The sequence below is a fragment of a genome, unplaced genomic scaffold (genome assembly GCF_019419815.1).
Source record: "Pyrus x bretschneideri cultivar Hongxiangsu unplaced genomic scaffold, Pyrus_bretschneideri_v1 Contig29, whole genome shotgun sequence".
In the NCBI taxonomy this organism is placed as follows: Eukaryota; Viridiplantae; Streptophyta; class Magnoliopsida; order Rosales; family Rosaceae; genus Pyrus; species Pyrus x bretschneideri.
In genome coordinates, this window is record NW_025999601.1 from 1,636,065 (window position 1) to 1,656,115 (window position 20,051).

A 20,051-nucleotide genomic window follows, 5' to 3' on the forward strand; every position below is an offset into this window, starting at 1 on the left:
GTGTTTGAATTAGTAGGGATACTCACGGCACAAGGGGATGATTTCTGGTGGTGTTTTGGATGATTTTCTGAATATGGACGAATTGAATGAATTGAGGTGTAATGCATGCTTATTTATAGGTGAAATGGGGGGAACATGACAGCTAGGAGGGAATGTGGCTGCATGTTTGAATGATTAAAGGATGCATGTGGGTTGGAAATGCATGTGTAAGCATGTGTTGGCTGAATTAAAGAATGTGAGGGAATGATGAAAGGGGAAACATGACAGCTAGGTTGGTTGAATGATTATGAGTGCATGTGGCTGATTTATGAAGGGAATGCATGTGATTTAAAGGGTGGGAGTGCATGTGATTTGGTTGGAATGATTGGAATGCAATCTGAAATGGGAGATGGAATGGCTGAATGTGGTGCAATGATAATGTCTTGTGGCTGAATGGATTAAAGAATGGGAGTGCATGTGGGTGGAAATGCATGTGGGTTAAAGAGTGAATGCATGTGCAATGACAGCTAGGTTGAATTAATTAAAGGGATTGCATGTGCAAGGTTTTGGTGTGAATGATTGAATGTGCATGTGGCTGATTTATGAAGAGTGAATGCATGTGGCTGCAAGGTGTGAATGATTATGGGTGCATGTGGCTGCAATGGATTAGGAATCCTTCAATTTCGTCCATTCCTTTTGCTCCAAACATAAGCTATCCATTCCAAGTCCAATTTTGCTCCAAAATGCTCCAAAATGCATCTTTTTGCTTCCTTAGCCATATGAACCTAAAAACACACGAAAATGGCTTAAACTACTAAAACAACTATGAATTAACAATATAAATGCACGAAAACAAGCTAAGTAAGTCGCCTAAATATGCTCCTATCAGAAAAGCACGATCATAAAAATTGTACCTAGAGAATAGGTCTTCTGAAGAAATCTGCACGTATAAACACATGTAATTTGTATAGAAAGTTACTAGAAAGTTAAAAGTGATTAAGCCTTCCTTAAAAATAGATTGATAAGAAATTCAAATTCAAAAATTGTGATGAAAGACCACTGAACAATGAATTTGAACTCTGATAAAAATTTAAAACGTGGGAAATATATGGAGAACGTGCAAAATCTACAGGAGGGTAAAATAGTAATAACAATGCAAAAAAATCAACCTAATCAGAAAAATTGCTGACATGGAATCCTAGTCATTGGAGCTAAGTCAAAACTAACTAAAAATTGGACTAATCCTAATGTTGGGCTATAAAATTGGACCTATTTCAAGTTTCCCCTACAATGAAAACATAATTGTTATGTATATAAGATTACAATGACAGTTTGAAAAGTCTCGTTACGTATATCAACCACTGCTTAACCGTGCACATGGAAAACATGATACTCGTTGTCGTTATTTCACAGACACGCATGATCCTTAACGTCCTTTAAGTTTTTTCTTAATTTTGTTTTTAGCCGAGGCCAACTAGGTTGTGGTCATACTTGCTAAATTTTGAGGCACAACATACGTGCATCATAATTAACTAGTGAGCATTCCCGCTTCTCATATTAAGATGTAGCCATGCACACCACATGCACATTACAAAAAAATATTTCACAAATTTCTACAATTTGACACTTGAACCAGAAATTGTTCCATCCCAATCTTGTAGCACGTCAAAACTTGAAATTTATTCCACAACCCATATGCCCGAACATGAAACACAAACCCTAATTTAACTTCTAAGTATTAATTCATGTTACAAACAACCCATTTATTCCATAAATCATTGATGACGGAACTTGGAACAAAATACCCTACCTTGCTATACCTGTTGAAGCTTCAGTTGCTTGAAAAAATGGAACTTTCCAGCCAAAATAGAAAATATGGTACAAAACCCAGCTCACTCTTCTTACTCACTCTTCTTACCTCTCTCTCGCATCCCTTTGTTCGAAATTAGAGGTATGAGGTGAACCCAAAGCCCAGCTCACTCTTCTCGCCTCTTTTTGGACTTTCATCTCTTCAAAATCGAAGCTCAGAGATCTGAGGAAGGGAGAGAGTAAAGAGTAGAGAGAGAGAGAAGGTGAGAGAAGAGAGAGAGAGAGAGAAAGGAAGGGTGAGAGAGTAGAGAAAGAGAGAAATCAGAAAATGGGGGAGAGAGTGAGGAATAACCCATTTATATGTGGGTATTTTAGTAATTTCGGTTTTGTGCATGGTGTGCATAGCTTGTGCATGGCCGGTTTATCCTATTTATGTCCCAAGATTAAGAAATTGTCCTATTTTGGGGTATTTTCCTAAAAAATTTGGAAAACAAATTGTAACAACACACTAGTTTGATAAAATATGAGTAACGAGAGACTTAGGTTCAGCCGTCACCTAAACAATTTTATGTAGTTTTACCAATTACTCCTAAATTTGTCTATTTGATCACTTTTTCTCAAGAGGAAGTCACAAGTCATACATCGGAATAATAAATCAAAGTATAAAAATTTCACCAAAATATACAAAAAATAGGGTAAAATATATAATATAAAATCGATTCATCATACACACACAAATGCACCCTTTTTTTTTTTGTTGACAATAGGGCATAATCCTGAAGGATAAGGAAATATTATACAAGAATATCACGAGGCCACGAGACCTCAACTACATATGCAACTAGTAAGCCAAGACAAGAAGGTAGAGCTTGCTAAAAAAAAATCTGAACCCAAACAAACCAAATTATCAACAATGAAATTCCTTTCACGGTAGTTATGACGAATTTCACAAAATCAACTTTTGTGCATTAAAGCACGATAATTCAGTACTAAACTTCTCAAAATGTGATTATCCACTTTTACACTTTTGACGTATGATATAAAAAAAATCAGTGTTAAGAGGTCATCTTCATGCTGAAAGGGCCAAACATTTCCAATTCTTCCAATTTTCTTCCTCAATTGGTTTATTTTTTTGCTTGTTCTTCATTTCCAATCATTAAAAAGTTAGTCATTAAGTTGGGATATATTAAGTAATTCCCCTCACTAGTGAATGTTGGAGAATCCGTACACTTTCATTGAAATGGTAGATTAATGATTGCGTAATAGTATAGTTGTTGATATTGAGAGCTATATCTTTGTTTTTATTGATAATGAGCCTATTATATGATGTTTTCATGACATAAAACATCGCCGTCAACAATTATAACTTATTTGTATTGATAAATTAAGAACGACGTTAATATTGTTTACTATCTAAAAGGATTTGGTTGTTTACATTTGTTTGAGAATCTCTCTTGTAGCTCACTCTCTCCCTTTCCCAATCGACACCTACACACCCAGACACCCCCACACCCAAGGAAATCCGTCGACGTGACACCACCACACTCACCACCATGTTAGCACACACTCTCTCTCTCCTCACCTCTGTGGAACACAAAGAACCCCCGGTGAACCCAAGTTCGGCCAGCTCCGACCATTTCGCGGCGAATCGAAGGTACCAAACGCTCCCTCTTGTCTGTATCTTTATTTTAGATGCTAGATCGTAGGTTAATGTGGCCAATTGGCATCGACCGAAGCTCTGGAGGCTCCGGCCTTTGTTCTAAACGAAAACGGGTCAGTTGACCCACACTCGGAAACCCAAAACCCTTAACCCATCAAACCCAGGCCCATTAAGCCCTAAACCCAACCCAATACCCCCAAAGCCCAAACTCATTTAATAAACCTTTTAAACCTTTGGACCTGGGCCTTAGGGTCGTTTAGAACTAAGGGCTTCAGCCCACTAAGCCAACCTAATCAAATCCTTTCAGCCGGGCTTTCAGGTTCTAGGCCCATTAAACCCAAGTGACCTCAGGCTTTTGGGCTATGGAAGTGACCCACTAGCCCTCAACCCAACCCAGTTAGCTCGACCTGATTGACCTGGTTAATCTGGCCTGTGACTCGACCCACTGATCCGGACCCGTTGACCATTGACTTTTAACAACGCTGACCGTTGACCGTTACTGTTGACTTTTTCAAGTTTCAGTCGAGACCCTTCTAGGCTAATTTCGATGTCCTGAATCCGTTTATGACGTCCTTTTTCTGAAATTCAATCGTTTGAATATAGTATTATTAATTGGACCCTTTATGTGCTTAGGTTGCATTTATTAGCGGCGATTCTAGCATTCCTATTTCGCACGGCTCTTTGACGACGGAGTATCTGTGAGTGAACCCCTTCTAAAATGCATGTTTTAATAGTAGAAATGCATATATGAAAAACATGATTTAATGGTTACGTTTTATGAGTAAATTATATTTACACTTTATTATTATCATGCTTTACTAAGAATATTTTGGAATACCATACTTTATCGAACTTATGTTCTTTGTAGTATATATGATGGATAACTATATGCTATGAAGATATTTTTGAGATATATGTACCTATGTTGGAAAGATTATATTCAATGTTTTTGTGCATATCTAGTGGTCACTGTTCTGCCTACGGGCGAGATACTTATATTGGCTTCGACCAGTCGTATGTTGGTGGCTTCGGTCGTGAGATACTGATACCATTATTTAGCACATTATACGATATATGTTTCATGAAACGTTTTATGGCATCCTAGGGTTTTCGAAGAACCTATTACATATTATGCTATGAGTTTTCATAAAACTTTGGGGGTTAGTATGTTGAATAACTGTTTCAGTATTATATATATGTGTATATATATATATATATATATATATATATCAACTTGGTCCACACATGTTTGTTTTGCGCCCCCTCAGGACATAGGAACGAGGCGTACGATCCGAGCTACGAGGCATTCTCCTACCAGTGATTTCATATCATCCTCTCTGCTTTGACATCTATTGTAATAACACCTCTCTATTTTACCTTTCGCTTGTACTCTGGATAAGTTGTATGCTCTGAACATGTCATGCATTATCATTATATTCATTGTTGGCAATTGAATATTATTATTGTATTTTGTAAGACTTATATTTGAATATTACTTTGTGTAGTTACAAGCGAAATTTATGTGCATGTTTCACATGTTCTCAGCATATGCATCCATTAAATGGCTTGCGTCACCCTCGGGTGTTGGCCAGCACGTGACCATCCCAATGTCCCTCGGACATCGAGATCGGGATGTGTCACCCACCACCATTACCACCACTACCACCACAATGACAACTGGCACAACAATTGTTGCCGCCACAACCACCACCACCACCATAAACACAACCACCACTATTGCCACCACAACCGCCACCATCGTCGTTGTTGCCACCCCTACCACTATTGCCCTCACCACTGTTGTTGTCGTCATTGCCCATGCTTTCATGTTCATTTTTATCATGATATACAATTATATCACTTTTGCATTAAAATTTATCTAGTGTTTTTACACTGCTTTTACATTACTTTGTTCCTTTCGTAAGTGTGATACGTGTTTGTATGTTATGTCAAACACCTTAAGGAAAGAGCATCTTATTAATCACATTTTCTTTTAAATATTTTGCAGATGGCTATTGCAACTCCTACTCAAACCGTTTCTGTAAACGTTTCCTCTCTCTCTCTCTCTCTCTCTCTTTTGTGTAGCATTTTTATTAATTTATACCACATATTATCAATACACAAACTATGATTCAGCGCAAAACAGAGCAGATTAATATGGTCTTGTTAGTTGATAATGTGATTGATTAGTTGTGCTTTTTGTTTGTTTTATATATGTAGAATTATGAAATTAGATTATAAGAGGAAGTTTGCGGAAGTTAGAGTAGGAGTGCCTACGGGCCTCGACTTGTAGTGTTCACGAACCTTTCAACGTCAATTTCAAAGATGTTCTATATCCTGACGCAGACAGTTCAGCCAACCCTTTAAGGAAGAGCAAGAACCGAGTTACCGAAGGAAGAACACACCAACAAGAAAGATTTCTCCTCTCTCCCCATCATCTATTTCTTTTACGTTATGTATACACTTTAGATCACTTTTCATGGCATTATATAGTGAAATACAAACGCAAAGAAGCTCTCGTGGATGTAGCCGATTTGGTGAACCACTTAAATCCCCGTGTTCATTTGTGTAATTGTAACATCCCAAATGATCTAGGCAACCAACACAGTCTGTCTCCATCACCTCTCCGGTGTCTGATCGCCACCGTGTTACTGTGGAGTTTGACTTCCAACAACAAATAGCATCATTAAACCAACATTTCAGTAAGATTATCTTATATAGTGAAATACAAATGAAAACAAGCCCTCGTAGATGTAGCCGATTTGATGAACCACTTAAATCCCCGTGTTCATTTGCGTAATTGTAATAAAATATTATTTGGTTTTTTGTTTTTTTATTTTTTTATTTGATCAGATGTCTATATTGTATCTGGTGTTGGAGGAAGTGCAGAATTTTAAAAATGGATTGAGTCCTACTCCTGTAGCTATCACTTCCTCCATTGCTTCTTCCATCAGACTCATATGCTTAACAGAATTATTACCAAAAAAAATAAAAGAGGAGTTAAACCAAGCCATAAATACGTTTACAAATTTCATAGCAGTCCAGATACTCTGCTTCTCCAACATATTTCATCATCTTAAAAGATTAACATAAAAGTTGCCCTGCCACTTGATAGATTAAATTACTAAAACGTATCATACATCACTAGGCGATACATGAATGAATGGCTACTCGAACTGGACTCAATAGCAGAACAACTCCCTCCAATGCAGCATTCAAGGGAAGGAAGCCCCGAAACTTGTCTAAACTGCAAAGATGCAAATTAGTTTCATTGCGGACTTTCTATAAATGCCAACAAAGTAGGATCTACTTCATCTTTAGACAATAAATTAACGATCAACTCCGTGGTTGATGCATCTGCAGAAAAACCCCTCTCCACCATTTCTTGAATAAGCCTCACCGCCCTTGATATGTTGTTGTTATTGAAAAGCCCTCGGATAATTGTGTTGTACGTGCAACCATTTGGAGAACGACCTCTCTCTTCCATTTCCCTTAGCAAGTTTTCTGCCTTACATGTTAGCCCCCCATTACAAAATCCACTAATCATTATATTATATGACCTGACATCAGGTTGAACTCCTTTTGATGACAACCTCCGAAAGAGATCCCATGCATATTCCACCTTTTCAGCTCTGCACAAACCTTGAATAAGAATATTGTAAGTTACAATATTAAAATCCAACTTCGTTTCCTCCATCTCGTCCAACAATTCAACTGCCTCGGGAAATTGTTGGTTTTTACAAAGGCCATCCAGTAAAATATTATACGTTTGAACATTTGGAAGTTGACCTAAAGTATGCATTTGAGAGAACAAGTTATGTGCATCTTGTAGTTTTCCCATCTTGCAAAACCCATCTATAAGAGTGTTATAAATAACCATATTTGGAACAATTCCCCTTTGAGACATTTCCAGAAAAAGTATCCGGGCATCATCTATCCTTTTAAGCTTACAATAGCCGTTTATCAATATGCTATAACTACGAGCATTAACCATGCATCCTGTGCTAAATATCTCTTCAAAAACCTTTTTCGCCTCATCCATTTCTCCTCGCAAACAATACCCATCCATAAACGAATTGTAAGTAATCGTATTAGGTTCGATACCTCTTTGAATCATCATTTCGATCACGCTCCTTGCTTCTTGGACCATTCCCTCTTTACAAAATGTATCAACCAAGACATTAAAGGTGTACACATTTGGAAAGATATGTTTACTCACCATTTCATTCAACAATCTTGTAGCTTCTTTCCAATCCTGTAATTTGCAAACTCCGTGAATCACAGAGGTATAGGTCAGGACATTTGGGGCAATACCCTTACTCGTCATTTCTGAGAAGAGGTTCAGTGCGTCGGCAACTAGAGTATCTTTGCAAAGACTGTCGATAATCGTGTTATAAATAACTATGTTAGGCTTGCAAGCCCCTTCTCCCATCTTCTTAAGCAATTGGATTGCTGCAGTGTTGTTACCTATCGCGCAAAGGCCCTTTACTAGGGTACTGAAAGTAACCACATCCGGCTTGCAAGTACCACTGTCCAACATTTTGTTGAAAAGTGCTGCTGCCTCGGCCTCTCTATTCTGGAGAAGAAAACCGTTGATTAGAGTGTTGCAGGTCGTGACATTTGGTTCAAAACCCAATTTGAAGAAGTTTCCCAAGACTGACAAACCAAACCCCATCCGGTGCAAATGGCAAAAGCAGTTAATGATAATACTCAGAGTATAAATATCAGGACGAATTCCCGACACACCCATTTTATTATTCAAGGAGATGACTGCCGAATAATGTTTCAACTTGGCAAGTTGAGTCAAGATTTGGTTGAAAGGGACAACGGAAGGCAGAGGACGCCTTTGAAGCATTTCGTCGAACACATTGAGAGCATCCTCAACATTAGTGAGTTTCACACGCTGGTGTTGTTGGGTATTTCTAGATTCGGTCGATATAGAAGCTGGAGAATGAAATAAAGCCAAGTAATTGTTGAAGAAAACAACAACAACAGAAGAAGAATGAAGAAGACAAGGCAGCATACCTCTGAGTCTGAGTCTGGTGGTGCTGCTTCTGCTGCCATAACCAACCTTCAAATAAGAAGAAGCAGCAGCAATCGCTGCCCGCATCATCAACAGCATCTTAAGTCAGCGATTCAGTGCGTTAATCCTCCACAATAGAGTCTACTCGGGAATAAACCACCCTTGTTGTTGAGTGTGATGGAAAATGCTCTCCCTCGAAATAATGAAATCAAAACCCCATGTTGCTTCAGATAGAGTCTACTCTTGCGAAATCTAAAACCCAAACAATTGTAATCTCTCTACCACCACCACCTTGTAAAACACATATACGAAGACTCGATCCTGCATAAATATTGGTTATAATGCCACAAATGATGCACAGAAGCAACGTCAATCTGGTAAATTTAATAAATGATGGGGCATGTTCACATCATTTACAAAGAAGAAAATATTATTTCTTCAATTCAATTATTATCATTCATTTTTCATACTATTAAATAATGCAGATTATTAAAGAAAATTTAGAGAAAAAGTAAAGAAATATTATTTTTAAGTTAGAATATTGTAGTACTAGCATTATTTTAATATTAAAAAAAATAAGAAGATAATATGCAAGCCTTAGTGAGAATTTGAAGTAAGCACGAGAGTATATGGGTGTGTTTGGAAGTGTATTTTAAATAATTAAAAAAAAAAAAAAACGTTTTTGATTTAAGTGCTTTTGGAATCAATCATTAATAAAAGTCAAGTACATTCTGAAAAAAATACTTGAAATGCTTTTTAAAAGAAGCACATAACTGGTGCACTACAAAAATTGTCTTTGTATTGGTCTCATTGTATGTCAACTATTCATTATCTTTACTCTCTAGTTGTATTTCTTATGTTAGCTTTGCCAGCCTCTACAGATTTCGGTCGCTTCAAGACTTCAAGTTGAATAATTTGGTTGGTTAAGTGAAACACGTTCACCACACAAATAAAGTGACATTGGACACGTACCGTTGTTAGGCTCACACGTAGGCAGAACCAAGATCTAATATCACAATGGGGAGAGTGTCGCACATCCAAAAGTTAGGAGAGTTGGACTACTCCTCTGTTACCTATCGGATCTCGATTTTCAAATTTCATCTTGCTTCACTTTCAATACTGACATGCCGTTAGTTATTTATACATCTCACTTAGTTGTTACACTCTCATGTTTCATTTTAATTCGGGTTAATTACAATAACACCTCTTGAGGTTTTTTGTGTTTTCATAAAAACCCCCCACATTTGATAAATATCACTATACTCCTAAGGTTTTAGTTCACTTTCACATAAACCCTCCAAAGATGTATATACCCTTGTAGTTAATTACTTAAAATAAAAAATCTTTATAAATAAATAGAAAAAGAAATCAAATTAAAAAAATCACAATAAACATTAAAAATGGCCAAATTGTAGAATTCTTCTTGGCTTTGAATTCTGGGATACGCATGTGTTGGGTTTTTGGTTTTGGTATTTAAGTATTGGTGGCTTCCTTCAATAATTTCAAGTTCCATAATTATTGTTGTTATATTTTTTTGGTCTGATTCAAACTCTCTTTGCGAGAATGGAAGTACAACGAAAAATTCTTCTAATATTGTTTATAATTTATCAGAAACAAAGATTTCATTGATCATTTTTAATTTCCAGAAATAAAAAAAATTCACCAAAATACAGAACCAAAAACAATCAGAATTGCAAAGATGGGTGTTTTCCACTCTGATACGACGACAGTGGCCAAAGAGGCGGTGTTGAAGAAGCAGTTGCAGAGGCTGGCGAGGGAAATCTTCCACGATAAAAAACAACGGGTTGAAGGGTAATCTATCTACCACTTGTATAACAAATATATAAAGACTCAATTTGGTAAATTTAATAATTGATGGGGCATGTTCACATCATTTACGACATCAAATGGTAGTTCAAAGGCTTATCAATTCGGTCCTATAGCCTTAGCATGTACTTCTTGAAGGCTTATAAAGAAGAAAATAGTATTTCTTTAAGTCAATCATAACCTTTCATTTTTTATACTATTAAATAATGCAAACTATTTAAGAAAATTTAGAGAAAAAGTAAAGAAATATTCTGTTTTAAGTTGGAATATTGTAGTACTAGCATTATTTTAATATGAAAAGAAAAAACGAAGATAATAAAAAAACCTTAGTGAGAATTTGAAGTAACCATGAGAGTATAAGGATGTGTTTTTGATGAAAGTGCTTTTGGAATCAATCATTAATAAAAATTAAGTACATTCTGAAAAAAATACTTGAAGTGCTTTTTGAAATAAGCACATAACTAGTGCACTACACAAATTGTCTTTGTATTGGTCTCGTTGTATGTAAACTAATCATTATCTTTACTCTCTAGTTATATTTCTTATATTTGATCTGCCAGTCTCTACAGATTCTGGTCATTTCAAGATTTCAAGTTGATTAATCTGGTTGGTTATGTAAAACACGTTCACAACACAAATAAAGTGACACTGGAGACGTACAATCGTTAGGTTCACACGTAGGCAGAACCAAGATCTAATATCATAATGTGAAGAGTTTCGCACATCCAAAAGTTTGGAGAGTTGGACCACTCCTCCGTTACCTATCGGATCTCGGTTTTCAAATTTCATCTTACTTCGCTTTTAATACAGACATGCCATTAGTTATTTAAACATTTCACTTGGTTGTTACACTCTCATGTTTCATTTTAATTCGGGTTAATTACACTAACACCTCCTGAGGTTTTTCGTGTTTTCATAAAAACCCCCACGTTTGATAAATATCACTAATACCCATGAGGTTTTAATTCACCTTCACATAACCCCTCTAAAGACGTATATACCCATGTAGTTAATTACTTAAAATAAAAAATCTTTATAAATAAATAGAAAAAGAAATCAAATTAACAAGAATCACATTAAACATTAAAAATGGCCAAATTGTAGAATTCTTCTTGGCTTTGAGTTCTGGGATACGTGTGTGTTGGGTTTTTGGTTTTGGTATTTAACTACTGGTGGCTTCCTTCAATAATTTCAAGTTCCATAATTATTCTCGATATATTTTGTTGGTCTGATTCATACTCTCTTTGCGAGAATGGAAGTAGAACGGAGAAGAACATATACTACGACAACGAAAACTTCTTCTAATATTGTTTATAATTTACAGAAATAAAGATTTCATTGATCATTTTTAATTCCCAGAAATAAAAAAAATCCACCAAAATACAAAAAAAAAAAGAATCAAAATTGCAAAGACGGGTGTTTTCCACTATGATATGACGACAGTGGCCAAAGCGGCGGAGTTGAAGAAGCAGTTGCAGAGGCTGGCGAGGGAAATCTTCCACGATAAATGACAACGGGTTGAAGGGTGTATGAATATAAAAATGGTCTGTGCATATTGGGTTTGCGGGTTTTCTGCACTTAATGAGGGTGATTCTGATTGAATCGTGGCTAAGAAACAATGGATAATTTGGCTGATTGTCGTGTAAACGTGTTAGGCTGGTACCGGTCTGTGCGGCATCATTGTTGGGATTTTGGAATGTTCTTGCTATCCATTTGTGGTGATGACTTAAGGACAGGTACTAGATCCTTTGAAAAGAATGCTGATCTTGAAGCATCTCATAAGTAGATGGCTTCGTAGGGTTTCTTTTGTTTTATTTAATGGTGTTTCATGTAATTTTCGTTAATTTAACATTTTTCTAGACTTATTTTATTTATTCATAAAGATTTTTATTTTAAGTAATTAATTAGAAGGGTATATCTGTCTTTAAAGGGGTTTTGTGAAAGTGAATTAAAACCTCTAGGGGTATTTGTGATATTTCTCAAATGTGAGGGGTTTTTGTGAAACATGAAAAACCTTAGGGGGTGTTAATATGATTAACCCATTTTAATTCATTAGACTAAGTAAATAAAAGAAGAATTAAGGGGCATGATTAAGATTCGATCTCCAACAGAGTTGTCCTTCCTTTTATTGTATGTCATCTAAGGTCTTAGTGCATAGGGTGTTGGTTTCTACCAATACATCTTGAGTTTAAAACTCTTCCCTCTCCAAAATTGTTGTAATAATTTTGAACCCTTTTCCTTTCCCTTAATAACAATAATTTTTTCTTTTAAAAGGCATATTTGCAAGAAAAATCCATGCAAAAAATGGTAGGATAATTGAGTAAAATTTTCGAATTTTTTATGGGTAAAAAACAATACATTCATGTTTTGTCGGTGTTTCGTTCCACTAGACAATCACATTGCAAATTGGAAATATTTGATTCTGGAATGATGGTATTCTTCATTAGGATGAGAATACTCTTCGGATCTTTTTTGTGAGGATTTTAGGGATTTTATCCGTTTATCATTCATTGTATGGTCAATTTTCATTAGGTAATGTTTGTGTTTAATTTTAAATAAAGAAATTCAAAATGATTTATGACAGCACAATGTACGATAAACGGATAGGATGTGAGGATTCCTAAGATCCTCACAAAAAGAATCTTGTTAGAATCCAAATTCTTATTATTAGTGGGTTGGGTAGTGAAACCTTGGAGAACAAATATCAGGTTGGGCCCATCAACCTTTAGTTTTTGCCTTTTTCCACGAGATCATGTGGGCCCATTAAGCTTTAATATACACATTTAGTGGGGCATGTAACTATAATGATGGAAAAGTGTTGAATCCATCATTTTCATCATAAATGATCTGCTTGTCCCGAAACGACCTAACCCAATAGAGAAATCCTAATTCATTGGGCCTTTCGATACAACCAAATAAAAAGCCCCAAGGGCGCCATATTCTAAGAGCGCATTGCATGCCAGCGTGAGTTCAAACTCCGTCAGTGACTAATCTAACAAATTTATCATTTGACAAAAAAAAAAAAAAAAAAAAAAAAAAAAAAAAAAAAAAACAGGGCTCATGCTTGAGAGAGGAACCGGTGATGAGATGAGGCTTTCTCTAGTACACATTTAGTTATACATTTGAACGAGAGTCGATAGATCTTTTAACTTAACGGAATCTAATGATTCTTGGTCAGATGTGCAATTTAAATGTAAACTTTTGATGTATACTAAAACAATTCAATGTTGAGAGGGCCTCTACGTGCTGAAACGCCTTGTATGTAGATTGGGGTCTTTAAACCAAGGGCTCCCTGGTCCAGGAGAAAATTTTGATAGCCGTTAGAAAGAAAGAACTCCCTGGTCGCTTACATTTAAACCAAGGGTCAGATTCACTTAATTCAAACTTCAATGCAATCAAAACCTTACGCTCACAATCCCTCTGGTCCTAAAAACAAATGCTCTCTCTCTCTCTCCCCAAAATTCACAACCCTCTCTCTCTAGAACTCGCATTTTTGCTGTGATCCGAATCCGTGGAAGGTACGCTCCTTTCTCTCTCTCTATCAAATTATTTCTTGTTTTTTATTTAATTTCTTGTCAAATCTGTGGAAGGTAATAATCGCGAATGTTTGCGCTTTAATTCAGATCAAACGGCGGAAATCTTTCTGAAAAAATGAAAAGACCTCGTTCCAGATCACGACTCCAAGCCCTCTTCAAGCTCTGAAGCAGGTTCGTGTTCTTGTCTTATTTTATTCAATTTCCCCTCTTTTTAATTTTTTGAATTACAAGAAATGTTGAATTTGAGGTTCGGATTCGATTGTTACTGCTTCTTATAATTTTAATTTTACTTTCGGTCCAAGAAAATGTAGAATTGTGAAATTTTCTGATTCGATTTCATCCCTCTTTTTCTTCAGTTAAAGCCCTAGAGACGATTACAACCCAATTGGAGAGTGACGTGAGGGACAAAGGTGGGTAGTTTCTGCAATTCTTGGCTTTTTTATTCTTTACTTTCGTAATAAAAATTGGGAACTTTTTCAACTGAACTGTTACATTGTGAATTTCAATTGAGTAGTTGAGTTGTAAGAAAATGGAAATGTTAACTTTTGAGTGGTTGTTGAAGTCGGGCTCTAATTATAACATTATTTTCATAATGCACTTCGGATATTGCTACCAAATCCATCGAGGGAGATTCTGAGTTGATTGGTGACAGTCGCACGTCGAACGGAACTCAAGAAGGTTCTCCATGTCAGATGGTCCTTCCAGTTTTGTGGAGGATCACTGATTTGACGAAAGCTTAGAAAGTGATTGGAAGCATTTGTATATTCTTTCTGTTTTGAATCTCTCGGCAAATTCACTAATTGTTCTTATTCTTTAGGATTTGAAGAAAGAGCATACTGTCTTGTCTAATGAAGCCAAGCACACAATGAATCCCTTTCCGGACCCTGCAGTTCTAAACACCATTCTGCTGCTAAGTGAGTCCTTTTATATTTCATCACTCGCGATTATATTCCAACTTTCCTTCTCCCTTTGATTGTAATTGGTTGTTTCTGGATGTCTAGGTATTGAACATGAATTTTTAAACAAGAACAAAAAAGACTTTACAATGAAATGATTCATTAGTGAGTCGGTCCAAATGTAGAAACTTCATCAGAATTGTCCTGGTATGCTTTCTAAAAATCCACTTTATCACTGCTGCTTGCTATGACTGCTTAGAAACATGCACAGGAGTTAACTTCTAGGTAAACAAGATTAGGATGAGACCTTAAAGACTTAGCAATTCAATGATAGGCTAGGACCCTATATCTGCTTGTCTGTTTTGACTGTCCTCCGCGTGAAATTCGATTGCTTTGAACTGCTTACATTTTCTGTAATATGAAAGCCTTAGAACTGCTGTGGTTAATGTGAATGAATGAATTGCTGCCGGATGCAGTATCCAGTTTTACTTTATTTTCCTTGCATGTCTTAAGATATAGGGCCGCCTTGTTTGTCTTGATTGCAACCTACAAAAGCCAAAGTTTTTCAGTCAATGGCATGTTTTTATCAACTTACAGCTCATTTGGATGTGGTTTTAAAATGACTGAAAGCACGTTTGGTGAAAATATTTTTAGAACCAATCTTTAGTGAAGATGCAAGTATATCTTGAAAAAGCACTTAAAGTGCTTCCTGGAAGCAGCACATAACTGGCGCTTCTTGCAAAAAGCACTTTAAGTGCTTTTGGAACCCAAAAACATTTTCTCTAAAAGCGCTTTTAGTTATTTTAAAAGCACATCAAAACGAGTCCTTAGTTTTTTCGCAATAGAAGTTTCTGCTAGAAAAAATTTTCTTTGAGCAAAGCCCCGAAGAGGGATGAGTTCAAAGTCCTAATGGGAGTAGGGTGGTTTGAAGCAAAGTTGGAACGGAGCAAGGACTCCCAATCCAGATAGGGGTTTAATTCGATCTCAGGGAGTTGGTGCTATAAATACAAGAAATCATGCAACAAGGAGGGACCTGGAATTCAACATACAATTGCCCTGCGCAAAACCTCTCAAACACCTTGAGATTTTTCCTTTTCCTTTTTTGCCAACATACCTTCAGTTTGGATAAACAGCACTGTGGAGGCAACCGGTGGACATCTTCAGTTTGGATAAACAGCACTGTTGCCGTAGAATCAGCCGACCGAGGAGCATCTTTAGTTTGGATAAACAGCACTGCGTCGAGGCCGACTGGTTACCTATCCAAGTCTCGGCCGAAAAGGGTTTTCGAATCCTTAATGGCGGGGGTCATCTTATCAGCCCTCTAGGCGAAGTAAGGTATTACGAGTTACGACATTCGGCGTATCAGACGCCGAGTGATTTTATGATTGGATTTTCACAAGTGAGTTTTAGAGTTCGGCATACTGACGGTCGAACCACGTTCACCATCAAGACATACATCACCTTTAAGTATTTGTGTCCGTATAGTCTGGTGTCGATTCGACGTGCTTGTACTCTTACGAATATAATCACGGTGACCGAATCGGGCACCGACGATTTGTGAGCTTCGCAGAACTAGCAGCCTCGTCTCCAGGCTCTAGAACCCAAAGTCCGAGAGTGTTCCTTCCTCGTTCACAGTCGCAAGTTTAAGAAGTCAGCAACGCGCTCAACGTGACAACCATAAATTTTACTCCTCAGCCGAGCTCGCCGACGAGTTGGCACGCCCTGCATTCAACCGAAGGACTTAATTAGCTTATTAGTTATTCGGCCTGCGCGCCGCGTAGGCTTTGTAATTTTTAGGGTCAACATTTTGGCACGCCCAGTGGGAGCATTGTGCTAGACCTTCAGAGTTCATGGCCATTGAGGCACGGTCCGTGAAAAAGAAAACATTCATGGGAAAGTCAACAACTGACTTGCCAGTGCAAGGCCTTCGGCAGGATTTGCATCAGGTGAAAAATCTGATCATTGTTGCGCCGCCCAAGGCTACAAGTGCGACGCGCCGAGAGAATAAAATCTGTCTCGGCGGACAATCTCGCAACCCAGAAGTTCCTAACCAAACAGCATGCATTTTTGTTGAAGGAATAGTAGAAGATTAGACAAAAAATGAATGATTTACTAGACGCAATACGAAGCAACAGCGACACACAGACTAGGATGCTTGAACTGTTGGTTAGTAAAGCTTTTGAAGATGGCCAGGCCGGCCAATCTCGGCAGCCTTCCTTTACAAATGTCCCAGTACAAGCCGAGAAAGGGTCCGCTCGGCTACAACCAATTGACTTAGAGAAAAGAGGTGGACCACTCAATAGATCTGACGGACCAAGCCAGGGAGGAGAAGCAACATCCGTCAATGTGACCGAAGTCCAAAGAATGATCGACTCTGCCCTAAAAAAGGGGCCGAAATTCCCAAAATTCATCAATCCATACCCAGCTTATGTAGAAAGGTTCGAATACCCACGAGGCTTCAAGATTCTCGATTTCAGTCTGTTCGCCGAAGAATCGTCCTCATCCTTGTTAGAACATGTGGCTCGGTTCACGGCGCAATGTGGAGACGTCAATAGTGACTTCCATAAACTACGGCTGTTCAACTTTTCACTAACAGGGTCAACTTTCGCTTGGTACATTAATCTACCACCAAACTCTGTCCAGAGTTGGGAGGAATTGGTCGAGAAATTCCATGAATAATTCTATCGACCAGGGATGGAAATGTCCGTCTCATCGTTGGCTAGGATGGCTCAAGCGTCCGACGAATCTCCAATGGAATACTTAACAAGGTTCAAGTCAGCCAGGAATTGGTGCCGAGTACCTCTCCTTGAAGTTGAATTCATCAAAATTGCCCTAAATGGCTTGGACGTGGAATACAAAAAGAAGTTTTTGGGGGCAAATATTCGAGATATGTATGAACTTGCTCAACACGTTGAGCAGTATGATTATTTGCTCCGAGAAGAGAAGATATCGAAGTCACCATCCCGGGGAACATTATATAAGAATCCCACGGTTAGCTACGCATTGGCTGAAGGCGAGGACACCCAGTATGCCAGTGTGGACGCGGCTGAGATAGTGATAGATAAATCTTACGTCTGCAAGGCATTAGCTCAAGTTAGTTCCAAAGATGCCAAGACCCGCTCAGCCGCCGAACAGATGAGTAAAACATCGAATGTGTAACTCAAGTTAGTTCCAAAGACGCCAAGACCCGCTCAGCCACTGAAGAGATGAGTAAAACATCGAAAGTTTACACTTTCGATATCACCAAGGCCGATGCAATTTTCGACCAATTGTTGGTAGCGAAAATCATCAAACTTCAGCTAGGACACAACATCCCTAAGGCCGAAGAGTTGAAAGGCAAAATATATTGCAAGTATCATAATTCCAACAAGCATGCCACCAATAATTGTGTTGTATTTCGAGACACGTTTCAAAATTGGATCGAGAAAGGAAAGCTAAAATTCCCAGAGAAACAGATGGCGGTCGATGTCAATCCCTTCCCCTCAACAACAATTGGTATGGTGGATGCTCATCTTCCTAAAAACAAAGGAAAAGGGAAGGCCGAATACATCCCGGTGCAGCATATCCGTAAGCAGAATGGTCAAACAAGACTGAAGATTGATTTATTTTCAAATGCACCACTTACGGAGCCCTTGGGGCCGGCCATCGATGAACCTATGTCAGGTTTGAGTTTCGAAGAAACTCATGAATCAATGATTTTATGCGGCCATTGTAAAACACCAATTCAACCTAAAAAGAGGAAATCTTCGGCACCAACTTTAGAACCACCATCCACGACCTTTATAAAATCGCCACAGGAACTTAGTAATGGTCTACGACGCTAAGTCTTTGAGAGACTCGGCCCACAGACACAAACAAAAGGCAGCTGCTCGTGACTTTGAGACTACCATTGAAGAATCCGAGAAACACATCAAGCTCCTTCTTCGGCATGGAGAGACGAGAGCTCGTCTCGAACATTTTAGACAAGAGGCCGAAAAGAAACTCTCTCTGCTACCACTTCTAGGACCGGTAATCAAGATACGGTGCAATCTACACCCTCAATTCCTCGGTGAATCCTTGGAGTACATGCGGGAGTTTCATAAGAAATATTCCGCCAACGACTTGTACGGACTACCCAAGACGTGTCAGGAAATTATCCAAAAAACCTTTGACCTCGCAATGAAAGCTAGATTCCAGCATATAAGGAAGGCTCGGGTCCTCGGCTTTGAGGTCGATCCCTACACGGATATCGACACTGTCGAATTAACTTTTTCACTCGATGACCTTCAGCATTTGCGATATCATTTCGAATTTTTCTCGGCTGTATCTCTTTTCGACCTTACGGCCGATGAGGAAAAATGGGTGGCGCGTTTAGATGCATATCTGGACACAAGGAACGCCCGCATCGCCTATGAAGAACGAGCCCGTAAAGTACTACAAGAACGAAACAAGTCTTCGGCAGTAAACATGTTCGAGGAAGATAGCCAAAATAAGATAGACTCGGTCAACACGCCTCAGGAGCCGGTTCTTGCCGAGGTACTAAGAAGTCCGATTGAAGATGCTCCGACAACGGATACTATGACTACTTCTGTGGAAGACGACGACCATGACCCGATGGGTCCCTCGGTCCTCTAACATATGGAGATCAGTATAGTCCATGTCTTACCGGCTGAGTTCCAACCAAGCACCCCTCAGTTAAATTTCTTGGATGGGGACGTAGTTGCTGAAGAAGCAACACAAGTGGATTTTGTCGCAAACGACGATGATGGAGAATTCCGAAAAGGCGACAACCTTAAGGCAGCTTTGGCCGAACTATTCCCCCGTTCCCCCTCGGTTAATCTCCAACATCTAAAGCCGTTGTACGTCACGGCTCATATTGAAGGACTTCCCATTTCTAAAGTGTTTGTCGACTGTGGAGCCACAATCAACATTATGCCGATGTCCGTCATGAAGGCATTACGCTGTTCTGATGACAAGCTTATCCTGCTAGGGATAACAATGAGCAGTTTCATCGACGATAAGTCTCAGACCAAAGGAGTGCTCCCGTTGGAAGTCAACGTTGCCGGTCGTCACCACATGATGGCATTCTTTATAATTGACTCCAAAATTGACTATAATGCATTGCTCGGCTGCGATTGGATCCACCAAACTAGTTGCATTCCTTCATCACTATACCAAGTTCTCATCTTTTGGGACTGCAAATCGGTCATAGTGCACCCATCCGATAATCAACCATTTGAGACCAACATGATTCAGGCTCGCTATTACGACGATCATGTCGGCTATATCACCTTCTAGGGTTTTAACGAGGATGGATGGCCGACCAGAATATCGATACAGAA

General features: G+C 38.4%; 1 protein-coding gene and 1 long non-coding RNA gene across 2 annotated transcripts; one reads left to right on the plus strand and one right to left on the minus strand.

The window, feature by feature from the left end:
- Positions 1–3,223: 3,223 nt before the first annotated feature.
- Positions 3,224–4,958, plus strand: LOC125479427. Its single transcript, XR_007260009.1, has 3 exons — positions 3,224–3,442; positions 4,082–4,146; positions 4,717–4,958. It is a non-coding gene; the product is annotated as an uncharacterized LOC125479427 (long non-coding RNA).
- A 1,541-nt stretch (positions 4,959–6,499) lies between these two features.
- On the minus strand, positions 6,500–8,883 carry LOC125479463 (putative pentatricopeptide repeat-containing protein At1g12700, mitochondrial). Its single transcript, XM_048588756.1, has one exon. It carries the CDS (start codon positions 8,568–8,570, stop codon positions 6,717–6,719), a length of 1,854 nt encoding a protein of 617 aa, XP_048444713.1. The 5' UTR covers positions 8,571–8,883; the 3' UTR covers positions 6,500–6,716.
- Positions 8,884–20,051: the final 11,168 nt, after the last annotated feature.